The following is a 20,047-nucleotide window of genomic DNA, read 5'->3' on the forward strand; positions in this document are numbered from 1 at the left end:
AAAAAAGCATGCAGTCACAGAGTCATGGTGTAGATGTTCATCTACACGTATCTGTCAGTGGATATCAAGGAATAATCTGATGTTTGGCAAGTACGGCGTTTATCCTTTAGTTTATTCCCAGGGGTCCTTCAGCAGTCCATGATGTCACCTGGTAAAACGTAAGGTGATTAACAAATAAATAAAACGTTTAACAATAACCACACATGAATAACCCAATTTCAGTTCACTTTAACAACATGTTATCTGTGCAGATTGTGTATGTGTGTGATATGAGTTGTGAGTCAGCATTCACTTTGTGTGCCCGTGGGCGTAAGCACATCTAAACTGTCAGCATGGCACAACGTGGGAGTTCTGATAGACGGGTGAGTGCCTTTTCCATGCAGTCTGACGTGTGTGTGTGTGTGTGTGTGTGTGTGCCCTTGCATATGAGTGTGTTTTAGCAATCAAATTCATGGGCTGGACTGTAAAGAACGTGTGGTTGATGCTTTCTTTTTTTAGGGACGGGGGGGTCTTGTATCGAAGGAACAGCAGTTTCCCTATAAAGTCACCCATTTTGTCCCTTAAGTCGATATGGCTGCTTGTGCTGAGGACGGTGTTCATGTTTATGTGTCATCAAGTCTCTCTCTGTGTCAGAGCTTGCAGCTCTGAGGTGTGTAGGGAATGTTGGAGGAAGACGTTTTTACGGCTGTAGCTATGCAGAGACAGAGGGCCTCGAGGTGGTTGTCCTAAACGACCCATAAATGTAGAAGATGAGGAAGAGGAGGCTGAGGACGAAGTAGGATGTGGAGGGGAGATGCTTGGAGAGGGGCTCCCTCTGCTTGCAAGACTTAGGAGACTCGAGGAGGAGCTAGTCCCAACTGCACGAGGGATATGGCTCGGGGGATGGCGTTCTCCTCTTCTTACTCCGCAGGACTGAAGGACTCCGCCTCCTACCCCTTGAGCTAAGGACTCAGAAGAGGAGGACACCCACACCGACTGCTTAGTGGACAAAGATGGAGCTTCAGTACGAGTAGCAGCAGCTGAAACAGAGCCTTGGTATTGATTTGAGACTTGAAGCTGGGCTATTTTAGTAGATGAAGCTTGGGGTGACATAGCAGAAGTGGCAGAGGATGGGTTGGAGGAGCCCGGAGCCAGATGTGGAGCAGGGTAAGGGGCTGTAAACTGTGCCAAGACCCCATGACAGTGGTGCTCCTCCCCCACGGGGAGTCGCTCAGGGGGTGGAGGCCGGCCATGCAGCGGTGGATGGTAGCGGTGGAGGTGCTGGCTAGAGTGGTCCCCTCCGAGTGCTGCCCGCGCTACCCTTCGGTCCTTTGGAGGCAGGATGCTGCTGCCTTGTCCTGACAGCCGGGCTGGATGATTGGTCTAACAGAGTAATGCAAGGAGAAACAAGAAAGAGATGAGGATTATTATTATTATTATTATTCTGCCTGCCAGAGTGTATGAGGTGTGAACATGTCTCAAGAAAGAGAGAGGGGGAAAGAGACAAAGACTCCGAGACAGATAGTGAGACAGGCAAAACGAGAGAGAGAGAGAGAGAGAGCACTGCTTTGTGTTCAGTATATATTGTTAATTGGGTGGCATTTGGAGAGCGATGAGAGCGATCACTCTGAGCTCCTGCAGCTTGTTCTAATTGTTTCTAAACCAACCAGAACCCGATCGCTACAGAGCAGATGCAAACAAAGAGAGAAACAAGACAAGTTATTATACGCATGTATGAAGATATGTACTCATGCACAAATCCCTACTCACAAAGCAACGGGGACACACACACACACACACACACAACGAGAAGATGCCATGTAAAGCTAGATGGCAGAAATGAGGGCCACCTGTTCTCCTTCACACTCCACTGCACCCCCTTATGCAACATATCTCCTAACTGTCCCCGCTCTCTCTCCTCACAATACCACAATCACACCGGGTACAAGTGTGCACTCTCTACTAAAGGAATACAGCCTCCTCTGACACTGAGACTCTGGAGAGTAGGCTGAGTTGACAATCAGTGAAGCAATCTCTGAGTGTTTTATTGTATGAGGTGGCTTCAGGTGCCGTATAAGGATGTGTATTTACATTCATATAAATACTGAGTGCACGTTTGTGTGCAAATGCATGCGTTTCTTATTTCCACCGTGCATGTGAATGCAATCATTCTGTCTGTCTTTCTGTGTATGTAAATTAATATCAAATGTAATGCAATTACTGTACTGAGGTCGTCGGCAGCAACGTGTATGAGAGGCAGAAATGTAATTAGCTGGGACACTGCTAACTGAAGAAATACCGTCTAACAGCACCAGAGCTAATTCAATGAAACGGTTCCTATTCATGAGCTAATGCTGTCCCTCTGAAATCAAATTAAAGATGCAAAGATTAAACATTAGTTTGATGCTTTATTATACCCTGAGCTTTCAAAAAAAAACACCACAACTTAGATGTGGCTTGTTAGTTAATTTGATATTAATCTTATTTTAATATCACTTCGCTTAGTTGCCTACGTTTTCTGTTTCTGGTAAATTACGGATTGAAGCAACATTTCATATTTTCCAAAAAGCTTTTTTTGATCATTCACACCCTGCATTGCCCCATCTCCCCCTCCTTTTGTGTTTAGTGTGTACATTTGAAATTAGTAAATATGTAGCAAAGATAATAAAGAACAAATTATCATGATTGATTAAAGTAAATACTAAGTGAAACAATAAATAAAAACACTTTTCTACATGCTACACTATTAATAACTATGTATTAAGGCAGTAAATTTCAAAATGAAATTAATATAGCATTACTCTCTTTTTTGTCTGTGCGAAGGTTTGCAATCTTTTCCATCCCCTGAACACCATCTAACTTTTAATATGCTAATGTGAGGAGCTATTTCCAGATATTTTCTTTGCATTTCAAAGTATGAAATCTTTGAGGATTTAGCTGCGACTGTGCTGGGATCTAATTTAGTCTAAGGCAAGTATGTAGTACAGGGATGTGTAAATATGATAAATAGTAACGGTCTAATACATAATAAAGTCTTAGGAAGGTAACAAATAAATGAACAGAATCCACCTGGGTGTTTTGAAACTTATCTTTAGGATGAAGACATAGACTTTCTTTAATGATGAAGCAGAGCGTTTCATGATCTTGCTGTTCATTCCAGTCAAAGGACGCTACCAGATGTTTTTACTAGTGAGAATCTGTCTCTGTTATCCGGACTATTCATGGGGTTATGGACATATTTAGATGAGGTAGGGTGTGGCCTAAGGAACCATTACATTTTGACACTGAGCCACATCATCATCATCTGTTTCCAAAATGTCCTTAAGTTATTCTTTTCTACTGCAGGTTAAGAGAAACTGCTCGCTTTATTCACCTAACCATGGTGTTAATGTATATAGTACTTGTAATGCGAAACATTTTTACACATTAAAGTCTGATCTGGATCCAACTAATATTTTAGATAATTATTTGGAACTGCCAGAAATTAGTCAATAAGAGGGACAGTGAAGGTTAGACATTTTGGAGATAAGGTCAGAGAGACCAGACTTTAATGGTTTGGACATGTCCAGAGGAGAGACAGGGACTATATCGGTAGAAGGATGCTGAGGATGGAACTACCAGGGAATGCTTCAACTTTCGTTAGATTTGACGCATCATCAAAAGTTGTTTGGGCCCGAAGAAAACCACTATTTGCAAAATAGAATTTTTCTTGCATCCATCAAACCAATAATTAGAATTTAACTTGTGGTAGTGTTTCATGGTCAGTGAGTCATACTATTAGGCTCAAACTCTCATAGCATAATTACTTTTTGTTGCGTAAGACTTAATAGGGGAATTCAGCTGCAAGTATTGTTGACAAAAATTATGCTTATGTTACATGCGTCTGATTCCCCGACAGTTCCTGACATGCTCATTTGATATGTTCTTATTTTTCTGAATTACAACCAAGCAATCAGCTTTTCAAAAGCTCAGCCTCCGTGTCCTTTCAGGTTCAACAGAGAAGAAAATCAGCAGCACCCTGCCAAAACATCAAACAGTGTGGCGTTGCCGATACAGCTTAAAGAGTTTAGGGAGTAGATTGAGGATTTCTAATGGGCTTTAATGGGTGCTGAACACTACAAGACAGATTCCTTGATCTAATTAAGAGGAGTAAAAATGTCTATCCTAGCCCAACTTTGTACAGAGCAGCAGCGTTGTGAAAAGCCATGAGGGAATTGCCACATCATTGAATATCTACTATGACTGTGGAGGTTTATTTGGGGCGGCTTAATTAAGGCTAAATGGCTAATCTTCAACAAACCAAAAAAAAAAACTGTGTTGTTTTTCCACCCTCAGAAATCTGAGAAAACAACAGAAGGTAAGGTGAGAACAGTAAAATACAAATTGGTAGACAACTTTGAACAAAATAATTACCAGGCGCACTACAAAGGATTTGCTGTACAGACATATGCTTGGTATCAAAAGATATTTCTCATCCAAGTGTAAAGAGAAAAATCAAATACAACCAAGGCCTGGGGTAAAGCCGGGCGGGCATATGTGTGAGAGCATAAGGAGGGAAGACAGACGAGAGAGAAAAGGGTCAGGGGCATTGAAACGTGAGTAAACAGATAAAAAAAAGCAAGAAGACAGAAGAAAACAAATGAGAGACGGGCGAAAAGGTGATTATAAACACAGCGAGAAAAGGTAAATTAGAACCAACTGCAGAGCAGCCAGAAAGGTGTGGAGCGAAAGAGAGCGATAGATCAGGACTGATTTACTAACTCGGGTGTCCTTTCTCAAGTACAAGCTCTGCGGCAAACAGGCAAGCCAGTGATAGAATGGCCTGTATGCAAACATCCAGGAGAGTCTCTGTTACACACAGCCCTACAAACACACACACAAGTACACACACACACACACACACACACACACAGGTAAATTAGAGTGATTTCAGGGAGCCCTTTCCCGCAACCTTAGTTTTTATTGGACAGAGAAGAACACAGCAATATGGTAATGGAATAAAGGAGATCCTTAAAAATCTTAACCATCTGTATACAGGGGATTTGAAAATGGACGAACTCTTGTTTTTTTATAATTGCAAGATTTTGTTCATGCACTACTGAAAATCTTGTGAAAGCAAATTTAGAGTACCGGTAATAGTCAAGTTGACTTCATCCACATAATGTCAAATGACCAGTTCTTTGATGACATATCAGTAAAAAGCTATGAAAAGTAGGGAGAAGATGATGCCGGTCAGAGTACCACGGTTGGGGCAACTGATTACTGCCGATTACAGGGCCCATGGGTGAAAAGGAATTCCTGATTTTGTACGATTTTGAATACTCTACCACAGAAATACATGGTGTTTACGTATTTTACATCGCTTTTGTTCAGCCTCTCAGACACGGACTTCATGATTCCTGATTCGCGAACCAAATTAGAAGTAGCTTTAGAGAACAAAACAGGTGTAGTGCAAATGTGTTCAAACCCCCACTGTATCTGCCATGAATCACACACCATGGCTCAGTATTCCTGCACACACAGATCAAATATTAATGAAGGCCACGGGGCTGAAAAGAAATGGACCCCTGACTTTTCCAGTTCTTCACAGCGAGATTAGCGAGATAAAATTGTGTAAAGTTTGTATTCTTATACGCCTGCATGAACAAAGAATTCCTCTGGTCTTTTGAAACTTGGAAAACTCAGTGATTCTGATTACGGTGAAGGATGGTACCCTAAACGTTATTTAGATGATACATGTTGCAGTCATAATGTGGGAACCCAAACAACACCACTTCATTCGGACTACATTTATCTAAAGGAAATGGCTTATTTTATTGCTGTACATGAATTTGGATGAGTTTCTGAAAGTGGAGCAGTGAAAGACTCAAACAGTCTCCCACATCACCTTTGGCATTTTGCAACATAAATGTGTAACAATCAATAACAACAAAGGGCGATGTTGCAGACGGGTCCCGTGTCTCAAGGCCATGGCATACCTCTATTTTGAACTCGCTGATTTTCATCACTGTACAACTTCCAAAAGAAGGATGCCTCTTGTACAGCCTATAGCGATGTCCTTCTCTTTATTTTGGCTTTGTTGTAGTCATCCATCTTTCTCGTCTCTGCCTCTACTATTTCCCCATACAGCGATCCCATTTTCTGCTGTCTCAATCTCTTTGATTATTATGCTGAATTTCCTTTACCTCATATGTTATAGGAAGCCAAAAAAATCACAACAGCATGAAACAAGAAAATAGAAACAGCGGTCAGAAATATTACCATGGATAGTAAAGGATAGGACACAAAAACAATACTGAGACATAAAAGAGTATTGGCTTCTTTCTGTCTGTCCATCCGCCCATCCATGAAATTACTAAATTGCTGAAATTAAAATGCTAAAAGCTATAAAAGAATAGGAAAAAATTTATCTCAGCTACATCTAGGCAATATAATAGATGTTGATCAGATTGCACATGGTGGCGCAATTAGATCATCCCATACCTGGGTACATTACTTTTGATTGGCCTATATCAATAATGATTATGCTGGCAACAAAAACAAAAGAATCTAATTTGAAACGTTGACATTTGGACAATCAAACAATCACACAACCTCTTCTAAGTCTTGATAGAAGAGGTTTTTACTGCGTGAGTATTTCAATATCGGTGTTTTATTACCGGTATGTTAAAAATTGTGAAGGTGATCCTTAACTATCCCTATCAAAATAATCTGAATGTGTGAAATCAAGAATTCTACTATGTATAATTTGCTATAATTTTAATTGCATAATTTAACCACAAAGACAGATCTCTGTCCCTGTCTGTATCTACTTCCCCTCCCTCCCTCTACACCGCCCTCTTTTCCCAGCCTGCCTTTTTCTCTCATCTCTAAACTTCTCCACCTCTGTTGTCCGTTCCCTTTTCCCTTCACTCTTTCTTCGTTATGTAACATGCTGCTTAAGTATGCCCCCGGCAGGCAGGGCTGAGCAGACCCTGACAGTAGGAGGATTGATGGTATGCTACTACTGTCTGGAGACCAGAGTAAGACGGGGGGGGGGAATAAAGCAAAAGAGAGGGTTGAAAGATGGCAGATATTGTTTTGCGTTTTTGTGTGGTGACAGTTGGGTTGGGTTGGTTGGGGGGGGGGGGGGGGGGGGGGGTTGAGATTGAAAAAGACGCAGAGGGCAAAAGTTGAGCTTACGTCGCTGCAGATGTCAGTCCAGCCCAGACTGCAGCAAAATGCCAAGCAGTTGGCGTGACGTTCCTTTCTCGATGTTCCTACTGGAGGCACTCACTCAGAGGCAGGACACTACGGTGATGCACTGCACAGATAATCGGCTCGCAATGCTACCAATCGTGATGCTGTCACTGTACTCAGGCAAAATGATCTGCATTGAACCGATGTTATATTGAGTTATGGCAGCCAGGCGAAGTAACCTGCTGCATCTTACAAGACAGGAGTGTGTGTGTGTGTGTGTGTGTGCACGTGTACACAACTCAATAAATATTTAGACTTACACATTTCTTAGACAGGACACCTCTACTGTGCATCAGTGCGGCTAAAGGAATGCGTTACAATGTCTGAGACGGAGACATCTCCAGCCCATCTCACTACAAAGAAAATAAACTTAGTTGCAGCAAGAGCCTGGTGGCAAAAACTTCAGCTTCTCTAACCATACAGAACATAAACCGTCACATGAACTCACACGTGTTCAATAAACTGGAGTATTTCAGGGGTATGTTGACCAGTGTTGCACATTTTGATACCTCTCTAATAGCCCAGCTGCTTTGGTTTCCTGAGGTTGGTGCACACAAATGTTAGCGGTTTCATGGTTCCTGTCCGGCGCACAGAGTTCCGACTTTATGCTAAAAGGATAGCCCCAGTCTATGTGGAGATCCTGGTGAGGGCAGGACTGGTGTGGTAAAAAGCTATACAATAAAATGCTAATTAGTTCACAGTGTCCTCTGATGACTTGCAGTGAATTATTGAGCATAGGAGTCACTGTTTTTTGCTTTATGGCTTCAGAAAGCATTGATAAGAACATTAATGCAAAAGAGACCAATATTTTCTTCACTTGAACGGACAAGAATAATTGAACTACGACATTGACATTCCTTTTCACAAGTGATCTACAACCAACTTAAATGTCAACAGCTAAAGAAATAAACAAACCACATTGTTCTTGTTTATTACTCGCTAATATTACAGATAAGTTAGAGGAAGATTAGTTCAAGCACTTTGCACTTCATCTAGAGTTGAGATTTGTTTGTTACCTCTGTCAAAGTGTCTGCTTTTGTTTGTTTGTTAGTATGTTTGCAGGATAGCAGAAAAACTACTTGACAGACTTTTAAAAACAGAAATTGGAATTGGTTTGATTGTGCTTGAAACGGAGTTATATTCTACTGAGTGACATTCTAGCCTTAATTGTCAGCTTCCTGAGCGTAGCTGCAGTGTGTACGGTAGCTTTTGGGTGTATCTCACAGTCATTAATATGTTTCTGAGTGACACCACTACCACTGTGCCACCCCACAGCTGTGTTGCAGTTCAACTTGGCTCCGAGGCATCTGAAATGATCACCGCCTAAGACTGCAGCTGCTGAATTTCAGTGAAATCAGTTATTCTTATAGTCACTACTTATCCTTGTCAGTGTTAAGAAGTGAACAACCCCCAGAATCTCAAGTTCTTCCCAGAGTGAACAAGGCAGCCTGGCAAGTATCAAAGCCAGTGTCATGCTGTGGCCAAGAGTTCTAATGAGGTTCCTTGGGTGGCTCTGATGGGCATATACGCTGAGAGCCTGGCATTGCTCACCCACTATCATCCCCATCAGCTCTGTGTGCACGCACATACTCATCTCATTGATCGACCAGCCTGTGCAAATGTGCTTTGTAAACACTACCCGGCACCATAAGAAAGAAGTGAGACAGAAAAAAGGCTTTATATGAGAGTAGGAAATGAAAGAGGGAAATGAAAGGAGAGAAGGGAGCAAGAAAGTAAAAATTAATGAATTAAAGAAGAGAGGTTCAAACAAATAAGGGGATGAATGGAATGCAGGTAACATGAAGGTAAAACAACCAAGGAAGAGAGAAGAAGAGGAGAGCACAATACGAGGGTTGACAATCGGATGTGTGAGAGGAACAAAAGACAAATGAGAGCAAGAGGTGACAGAACAGACAAAGTTATAGGGGATGAAAGACCGAGATAATTACAAAGTTAGAGTCAGCTATAAAACGGGGATAGTGGTGAGTAGTAGGGAGGGAGGGGCATCGATATACGGCGAGAAGGAAAAAATGATGGAGTCACTTTGAGGGAAAGCTGTGAACTGGAGACTAACATTAATTATTTTTGAGAAATTAATGTCTCAAGAACATCTATTTAAACGGTCATACATGAGTCCAAATAAAATATAGACTAAATGTTCAAACCAAATGAAATATGTCAAGACATATTTTAATCTGGGATACTTAATAGCAGATGTAAAAAACAAAACAAAACAAACTAAAGAATATATATAAGCCGATATAAGCTTTCACAAACTTTTTTTCTAATCTTCCACAAACACTGCTCGGAATTGCATGCTGGTCACGTGCTGCTGCTTATTTTGACTCAATGGCATTGGTTTCCTGATTTAAGTCATAAAACCTTTATTATCCACAACACCACAGCATCACCCATTGAGCTTCACGCATCCATGTATCCATGTCACCTTGGACATAAAAAGCTGCCAAATGCAATCCATTCACCTTTACAGCGACAGACAAATAGCCGATTTGAATCGTTAATCTTCAGGGACACCATTTTGACTCTTCCTCTCCCATTTTAGTCTTCTTTTAATTATGATGAAAATGTTGAAAGAAAAGTACACACTCGCAGTGAGAATGAGCATATACTAGAATGTACTTAATTATTCAGTATCTACGGTAGTCCAAGTTTAAAAAGCAGAACTGTTTTTACAATTATGAGATGCTATATTTGGTTCTCAGGATTGTGACTCAACTCGGAGGAGGGCTGCCAATTAAAAGTTTTATTGTTTTCAGTTATTTTATATGGGAAAAATTTGATTTGAGTTATGAGCTCGGTCCAGAAAGAAATTATACTGATATCATAATAATAAAATGCAGACTGTCACCAACCAACATTCTCCTTCCACAGAAGAAACTTCTCAAAAACTCTAGTATCCTTTCTGGACTCCAGGTAACACTCTTAAAGAAATGTCCATCCATCACACCCCTTCTGACTGAGTTTTTACAGTGTTATGTCCAATGTGCAACAAGTATTTATTTGAAAGAACTGTAATTCTCCTCCTCGCATGTCGCTGTACCATTTACCAAAACTACAGCCTAGAAAATGTTTATTTTCGTACCATCATCAGTTACCCTTAAATAAACCCTTTACCTTTTCGGTGGACATTCGTGGCTATTAGACATCCATTGAACAAATAAACCTCGATATCTGTCGACACTTTTTAAATTTAACACGAAAAACATTTTCACTGCATTCAGTTTAATTGTTTTTGACATATTGTGAAGTTACTTGATTCAAAGGCACTGAGCAGTGTTGTTCACATTGTGTTATCATTAATGTGACGTTATGTGTGTGCAAAACTAAAATGACAGCTCGAGTTTAATGGGAGAGATTGACAGCATGGAAGGCAATGCAGATTGTAGTTGTGACTGTGTCAGCACTGTCAGTGCGACACGCCATGTGGGAGGGCTCCGGAATTGCAGCAGAAGTGGTGGCTGCGAGTGAATTCAAGCCTCTTCACAAAAATGTATATATATACTGGCTGTGTGTCTACGTGTGTGTCGTTCTGTGTGTAATCGCAATGAAGCCTATAACCCGATGGTGAGTGCTGATGGAGCATGAAGCTGATGGAAGCCAAAACCCCTTTTTGCTGCTTGTGTTTATCAAAGCCTCCCCCAGATGCAGCAGCACACACACATACATATATGTATATGTACTGACTGATCACTAATATTCATGCACACCCATGCCTTTCTGTGCTCACACTATAGTAAATACACACATATTTAGAAGTATGCATCAACCCTCATTATCAATATTATTAACTACCACAAACACATAGCGACCCAACTACCCTTCTGTCATTTGGCTAAGATAAGGTACTTTCCTGGGTTCTCAGTTTGTTCTGTGTAGCCGCCCAGAAGAGCTGAAACAATACAGAAATCTGAAAGGTGGGCAGGAGAGAGATAGCGGAGAATGAAGGCTGAAGAGAAGAAAGCACCGGAAATGTCAAAAGAATGAAAATAAATAAGTAGATTTTCCATCAGCTGTCCACAAGGCATCATGATTATGTTGCAGCTCCCGCCTGTGTCATCGCAATGAGAACAACTGTGACTGTCTTGCTGCAGCAAACTTTCACTCGAGATAACAGACAGGCAGACCTTCATTGATGCATGTAGGTAAGACATTAAACAAGAACCTGCTCTGCAGGATCCACCAATGAGGTTGTGGTGACATTTATGAAAATGGGAAATGTGTTTCACTGTTGAACTTATTCCTCTTTCTTCTTCAACGCTGATGTTTTTAATGTGATAAAAAAAAACAAAAGTTACATCGTAAAGTTTGAACATGATTTCAAATACAATAAAAGTTGCTTTTGAAACTGGAGATCAAGGAAAACACCTTTGCTACAAAAGAGATTTTTGTTGAAATTCCCACAATACGTGATATTGTTTCGACATTGTGGGCCACATCTTCATGTTTGATGAGACTCGGGGCCTTTCTGTGAGGAGTTCGTATGCTCTCCCAGTGTCTGCGTGGGTTCTTTCCGGGTTCTCTGGCTGATTGTCTGTCTGTGTGAGGCCCTGCAATGAACCGGCATCTTGTCTCGCCCGTTGACTGCTGGGATAGGCTCCAGCACGACACGTGACCCGGTAACAGACAAAGCGGTTAAGAGAATGAATGAATGATTTGATTGGTTATGACTGTTACAATAGTCTAACACACCTCCAGTTAAATCCCCCTTCCCCTCATTTCAAACCATTTCACATCTGTGTCCCAGCTTCATCGGCATTCTGGGTCATGAACCAAATCAGCCAATTACCAGGTACCTGTTCATCATGGCTAAGTGAGCATGTCCTGTAAGTCTGGACTGTGGGCTTGTTCAACAGCATGTGCATAATGCGTCTTGAATCACATAAACAAACAAGTCCCAATTGGTCACTTAACAGTGAACAAGTGACTATTTGCTCAGACAACAAACAAAGAAGACAATGTCAACAGTTTTTAGAGAGGCCATTTCTTTGCTAGAAAGTAGTTTCGGTGAAAACCATTCACAGTGGAGTGATCCACAATTACAGTGAAATAATATTAGACAGGCTTCCATTTACTCTCTTTAACTTTCATATTTTGGTGCTGTAAGTACCAATACTTAACTTTATTCCACCTTATTTCTCTCCAAGCAGATTTCTGTAGCTTAAATAAAAGCAAAAGAGAAGTAGAAAAAAAAGTGTGAACGTAGAAAGTTGTCATCGATTGCGATGCCAATGTAAAGTTTATAATTCTGAGTTTTCTGAAGGACTCAAAATAGATCCAGTTAACAGAAAACATTCCAAGAAGAAGAAATGATGAATCCATGCACAAAATATTTTCTGTTTTTGAGTCAATTGAAGTCGGCTTGACGTAGCTAAAGCTGAACTCGTCTAACTTTGGTCATTACAGCCCGCAGTAGATTTCACTTTTGAAATAGTCCTTTGTTTTATGCACCATATTTTTTTTTTATATCAGAAAGTAGTAACTTGTTATTTCTCGAGATTGTATATATTCTTTATAACTTCAAAGTCTCATTGATTCAGCCCATAGTGCTGACTTCCCCAACAAAGGCACTGGCAGTTATAATGTGCTTGCAGCTAAACAAGTATGCCTCTGGAGACATTTATGATGAATGGCAGGTAAACAGAATGCAGCTGCCTGGGCAGACGAAATACAGCAAGTCGACCCATTAAATGAGTCTTCACACGGATTTTAAATCCAGAAGTGGATGCTTGTAAAACAGCTTAAGGAATAATGTACATGGGCTCAATACTTCACATTCTGTTTATCTGTGCCTGCAGATATGAATAAATTAAATAATAGTAATAACAGTGTCCCCACATTATTTGTGCAGACCGTCAAGATTATTTGCGTAATAAGAAGCACAGAAGCAGTTAAAACGACCGACAGGAGAACCAGCAGAGCCGCAGTCATCGGTAGCTATTGTTGGCTCAGACGACGGTCGACTGGGAAGAACGCCTCGATTCACAAAATAAGTGTTTACACACACACTCTGTTTCCCTCCATTAAGTGCAAAGAGAAGAAGACAATTAGATGCCGCAAATACCATGGAGGCCGTTATTAAAATAAATGTCATGTAAACACCAATACGCTTGTCCATTACTCTTAGATTGTTAAGACAGATCCTCATGAGTGCCATCTCAGTCGGCACAGAGAAGCCCAACACCGGCACAGTAGCTTCGCAGAAGAGAGGACGAGTGCAACAACAACACCATGCGAAGTGTGAACTGTTTAGTGGAACCATTACTATTCAGGGTAGAACTTCATGTACATTTACACACTATATAAAGTGAGTAGAATTGCTGTTGCACAACTCCCAGGAAGAATCCAGAATTTTCCAAATGAGGCTGGACATGGAAAATGTGATTCCATGAGTTATTTTGTTGCAATTATGTTTTAATTAACTATTTTTGTTCTGAATAATTGCATCTTTTCTCATATAGAATCAACAGAGATATTTAGAATACATTCAGGATTAGTACTATTATTGTTTTCTGGCCTGACTCCCATTTTTAGCCGTATTATCAGTGGCTACACTAAAGGCCAAAATTTAAATTGCTGTCCATTGCTCAGTGGCCACAAACTACCTAACCTCAATGTGAAGACTATCTGCAGAGCCACAAAACAGCAGCAGCGGCAGCCATTGGGTGTTGCTGAGTGGAGCAATGCTGCTGATAGAATTTCCCTCTGGGATTAATAAAGTATTCTGTTTCTGATTCATCTACGTAAATGTAAAAATAGCTCCTGTGGTAAAAAAAAAAAATTGTATAGTTGTCTGACGGGCACAAATGAGTCAAATTATCACATCTGACTGAGATATATAACACATTAATATTTGAGCAGAACTTTAGAAGCCAAGCAGTTAAAAATATATATCTAACAAATGTGTGTGATGTTTATTCATTCAAACCGCTTTTTATGCTCTTCAACTAATAAAAACAAGTATAGAAACACTTGAAGAAGAGGAAATCTTCATTCTTGTCATTGGGCATGCTGCACACAGTACTACACACACAACAAAAGTAATGTATTCCCTAAAAATGTCCCTCTCAACAATTCAAAGGCCCTTCGGCCCCTCTCCAGCCACCAATTAACTTTCTGTATTTTGTCTGGGCGAGGACTTGAACCAGCAACCCTCCAGTTCCCAACCCACTGAACCATGTAAGCACGGGCAGAGAGATTGGAAGAGGGACAGGACTAAGACAAGAAAACATACACCTGTGGGTGTGACAGTCAGCTGTCACTCCTGGTATTCAAGATGAATAAGTTGTGTTTTAGGTTTGTGTTGTGTTTTCTACACGTGTGTGTAATCGTAGTTTTGTTTTGTGCGGCTGTAATACCTGTGCGTCCAATCAGAAAGCATAGGCACACACACTGGAGAGTTCTACATCTCATAGAGAATCTGAGGGCCTTCAAAGTCCAACACACAATCTGTCCATCTGTCTTGGTCTTTTACTTATGAAACAAGCAGCAAAAAGAAGACAGAATAGGGAAAGAGGCAGAGGGAAAACACAAAGATGAAAGAGAATAGGTTAATGTGCGTACAGCAGTATTGATGTAAGAGAAGGAATAAGGAAAGATAGAGATGGTAAGAACAAGACTCATTCTATAATTAATTATCCTCATTGCATCCCTGAAAAGCGCTGCGGAAAGAGAATTGTGGAAACAGAAGAAAAACACAGTCTCACACTCACGCATGCACAATCGAGCAGAGCCACAAAGGGTTATGAAAGTTTGAGCAGCGACATTTCAAAAAGTTCATTAAACTTCCCTGAAGTTCTGAGGACAGTACCAGAAAACACACAGCGATCATTTCAAGCGAGGTCGACTTATTTCAAGCGAGGTCGACTTCCTTGATTTGAGTTTCTGATCGTATGTATAAACACTGTACAGAGTTTGAGTCTTGTTATCTTTCATGAAAACAAATTACAACCCACATTTGACTTTTGAAGAGATTACAATTTGGTGCATGAATGCAAAAATAGCCCCGAGCACAAAAAGATAATTTCCCCACACTAAAACATAAAGCGCACACAAAGGCAGACAACAGTCATACTTCTCAGATGGATAATGTTTGATGAAAGGGATGGAAACCACGCTGTTTGACAGCAGACTCAGAATGACAGCAAGACTCCAGGGAATTGCTGCAACTACCAAGAAATACTCCCTCATACTGGATAACCCTCCATAAATCCACAGCTTTCTATTGTGTTCATTTGCGAGCTATAGATATGTCCGGTTTCGTTACAGCTGGACAAAGACAGGTTAGCTGTTTACCCCACCCAAGTGCCAGTTTGTGCTAAGATAAGTCCGCGGGTAGCTTCATATTTAGCATTAAGACATGAGCAAGCAGACTTTCCAAAATATTAACGAAGGGATCTTTGGTTTTCTGACAGCTTCACTTTAACCTCTCACACAGGCTAGGTACAAGTAAGCTGAGTAAGATGTCGTACATAGAAACGTTTGTGTCGGACACATTGAACACAAAAGAATAAACATCTCTGTGTGTGTGTGTGTGTGTGTTGCTACTTTGCCTCTGGGCCATCCAAAATGTGCAGATTCCAAAAGAATAGCTCATCAATATTCATATGAGTTTATGGTTTCATTAATGTTGCAGCAAATTGTCTCATAGCAAACTCACAGCTACGGCATGCGTGTCCACACAAGTCACAGGCGAGTGAGACAAAGTGCGAGTGCGTCTCCGTACATTTGTGTAGGAGCGAGGGAGGGTGACCAGAGAGGGGGGGGCGGCGATGGGAAAGAACAAAGAGAGGGCTCGAGCTGCAGACGGCCTCATGTTTGCAGCACATGAAAAGGAGACTCTCATAAATGAAGGGAAAAGATCATACAGCTGAGTGGAGAAGAAAAGGAAGAAAAGGAGAAGGTGAAGAGAAGAAAGAGAAAGGAGAGAAGAGTGAAGTTCTAAAGGTATCTGCCCTAGTTTGGTTTGACTAATGAACCCAAAGTGTCCTGAATCTGTCCCCGAATCACCGGAGGCCCTGTACAGCCACCCTGTGTTGAAAGAGCGTGCGTCTGGAAGCCTGTGAGACATCTTGATGCATGTCTGAGTGACTGTGTACTTGCTGCAAGAGGCTATCTACTGTACACTGAAGCTGCAGGTTGAAGATCAATGCACTGTGTGAGTTAGAAAAACCTCTGTCCCTTCACGTCATCTGACTAGATGCAACACACACATTTTAAGAACATGTAGAGTTGTCTTCTTGCATTGTTGTATTGTTTAAAAAAGCAAACACATATCCCAAGCAAGGACTAAAGTTTCCTGCTAAATAATAGCAATAATGCAGCAACAGCATCCAGCTTCCAGGTCCAGGTCCAGATCTCTCACCAGCATTTGCGTCTGATTCTATATTTTTTAAATAGATAATCCCCAGAGTCTAGACACGTTTCTCTGTGTGTGTGTGTGTGTGTGTGTGTTCATGCTTCGGAATGCCCATGCTTCTGACAGTCCATTCATGATTAACCATGTTCAAAGAGGATAATGGGAGTCATGTAATTGGATTTCATGTGATAGATGGGGATATACAGCGGAGAGAATGAAATATCGCATCTCATGTTTGAAACAAGATGCCACGCTCCAATCGGTGGAGGAAATGAATGCTACTGGCCTGGTTTCCAAAGTTAGTACAGCACAAGCCAACACAATGAATGCAAATTATATGTAGACATTCCTACACATTTGTTTTTGTTTTGTTTATTAAGAAGGACAAGTTGCTTCTGTCTGCAATTTGTGGAACTTTAAAGCGTGCTCGATGACAAGGTCTAATTGCAGACAAATAAAAACAACAAGTACTGCATGTACTGGTTTAACTAAAAACGTGTTTGGAGAGAGAAAAAAACAACAACTTTATTTGTATAAGAAGCCAAATATTATATAACATGATTATACAAAATATGATTATGTACCCATCTAAATTGTTAGCTGCACTCAGACTATAGGAGGAGATGATTTGGTTGTTATATAATAAATCATTTGAAAACTGACATTGTAATTTATTTCCTAGTTTTCCAACCAACTAACATGAACTAATTGATATAATGTAACATATCCATGGCTGCTGACTTGTATCTCCTCTTTCTATTGAATGGGAATTTTAACAATCTAAGCATATCCAACTTGTACCTTAGGTGCCAAACTACAACAAAAGGAATCTTCAAGGTATAGTGCATACAAACTCTGAATAATAGAAAACGTGCCACTGAATAAGAATACTTTCAATTTTACTTCCCAATGCAGGGGCTGGAGGGAAACCGGCTTTAACTGGTTTTGGAAATAACGAGCAATTTGTCTTCCTCTCTGTCTGAGTGCTATCTGTTATTCATATTGATTAAATATTTTTTTGCGTCTTGTGTGCGCTTCCTTCATTGGCCTCCCATCAAAATTTTCCACCAATTGAAAGACACCTGTTTTGATCATATCTCTGTCGCTCCATATTTTTGTCAGCAATCATTTCAGCCTTTGTGACTCCAACTCTGCGACGCTTCCTCTCTCCTTTACTACCTCCTCTATACAGCGCTTCCCGTCCTGCACTAATATCTAAGTCCCATGGCCTTTACTCAGATTCTCATAGATGGAGCTCAAGCTAATTGCTTTTTTTAATAGCTTGAATCATGGTTTATTGTGTATGAGTGTGCATCCCCTTGTGTATTGCCTGAGTGTGCAGACGTTCAGCTGTATGGTGATATGACTACTGTATATTGTGTAAAGATGCTGAAAGTATTCTGATTCTCTGTTTTATATCAACATCCTTTTGGATGTTTCTCTAAAGCCTCATTGTAATTTATTTATCTACTTGCCATAGCGTGAAGTGGGAAAATATAATCTTTTGTTTTCCGTCACTAATTCGTTCAAAATTATTGAATCCAACTCTTGGGGATGTCTGTGTGATAAAGCGGAATGAAGAGGGTAATAATATGAACAATTTCAGTATCTTGCAAATCTTTAGGGCAATATAAAATCTGTTACTCGCCTTAATGGACCTGCCTGTGTTTTTTTTTTAGCAAGCGGAATAAGATTGAAAAACTCAAACAGTCAAACGTTGGCAGAGGCATGAAGAATTAATGTGAAAAAAACTGTCATCACAGAAGACAAACGGGAGACAGAAACAGGCAACATGTGGCAAGACGGCGAAGCATGACATGTCACTCTGAGTCAGAATAAAACATATGAATATACGAAGCCAAGTTTATTTTTATTTTTTTAAGAAACAAAGAGGATTGTGGTTTCAAGCTGTATGTAGAGCAGTGTAGAGAGCTCTGATATGGGCCTCCCTTCAAAGACGAAAGGCCTTTCATCTCAGTCTGCAGAATCTCACAAGCATTTGTACGCATACAGATGCAGTATTTATCCCCTTTGGACTTTTTCATCATGTGTTAATGTTTCCAAACTTGAATCACAGAAAATGTAATTAGGCTTTAAAGACTGACCTCTTAAAAAAAAAAGAAGGGATTACTTCACAAAAAAACAAATCTGTACAAATATATCTAAATTAAGAACAAATAAAAGACAAGATCAGAATCAGAATAATTTAATAATCCGAGAGGGAAATTATATTAGTATATATATACATGCAAGATATCTCCTTGCACATTATATTAAGCACCTTCTAAATCGCTTCTCAGTCATCTTCTTTCAAATGTATCTATTGAGGTGAGAGATGTAATTAAAGTTCTGTATGGGTTCCAACTCTCATCAAATGAAAGGTCCAATTTTTCACATGCTCACAAGTGCAAGGCAGTCGACAGGACAGTGTGCGTGCCCACCATGCAAGAAAAAAATCTGAAAATATGCTTTAGAAAATGAAACAGTAACAAAAGCCTCCACTTTGCAGCGTCACACATCTTAATATCTGTCAGTTACTCCTGTCAGTCATTCTATTCATTATTATTCATTTCCATCTCTCTACCCTGTTTTGCTTTCTATCACTCGTTCATGACAAGTGAATGACGTCCAGACCGGTTGCTCTGACAGTTCTGGAACATGCCTCAGATTGTGTTGAGGTTAAAGACGATGCCTGCGGATTGATAGGAGCCTCAAAGTAGTACCGTCTCAATCAAGCCCATTTCCCCTGATCATGATCTAAATCTAATGTTCCATTCGATGACCAACCATCGAACGGAACATTTATGAATCCATTTATCCTGATTAAATTTTTTATTTGCATCATTCATATATGCAGTTCGTTTACGCAAACACGTTGATAAATTAAAAAAAATGTAAAAACAAAATAAGACAGAAAAAGAGTCTTGGTGGCATCATCCTACACTTTATCATTACCACTGCTGCATTGCTGTCTTACTTCTCTTACACAGAGTTGCATCAATACTAGATAAGTCAATCTATCCACCCACCTCAAGCAGACAGAGAAGGAGTTCAAAATGGAGTAAGACAGAATTACTAACAGATCTCATCTTGAATTTTCAAAGATCCAAAGCAGCTTGGCATCAGTTCTTTAAGGAGAGCAACCAGCCATTTCAGTTTTGAACTCCACTTTTTAAACTCTCTTCGGTTTTTGTAAAGGATAAAACGTTAAGGAAATATTGTTAGCACACAGAATTATATTGTGGGAATGTGCATATGGTCATTGCACTATCCATGAAAGACTGTCACTGTAAAATAAACATATATGTACACCCAATAATGAAGTACATTATGGTGCATAAAAAAATGAATATCCCATTTGTACATCATAGTCTTCCAGTCAAATACCACACACTCTCATGCAATTGGTGTCTGTGGGTTAGACATTAAAAAATATATATATATCCCCCTGTT

At 40.3% G+C, this 20,047-nt stretch overlaps 1 protein-coding gene across 1 annotated transcript in view; it reads right to left on the reverse strand.

The window, feature by feature from the left end:
* Positions 1-612: 612 nt before the first annotated feature.
* Positions 613-20,047, reverse strand: part of LOC137914282 (serine-rich coiled-coil domain-containing protein 1-like) — a 79,145-nt gene continuing 59,710 nt past the window's right edge. The window contains exon 10 of the mRNA XM_068757887.1: positions 613-1,362. Within this exon, the coding sequence (XP_068613988.1) occupies positions 613-1,362 (750 nt within the window). The remainder of the gene's footprint in view (positions 1,363-20,047) is intronic.

The sequence above is a fragment of the Brachionichthys hirsutus genome, unplaced genomic scaffold (assembly GCF_040956055.1).
Source record: "Brachionichthys hirsutus isolate HB-005 unplaced genomic scaffold, CSIRO-AGI_Bhir_v1 contig_698, whole genome shotgun sequence".
In the NCBI taxonomy this organism is placed as follows: Eukaryota; Metazoa; Chordata; class Actinopteri; order Lophiiformes; family Brachionichthyidae; genus Brachionichthys; species Brachionichthys hirsutus.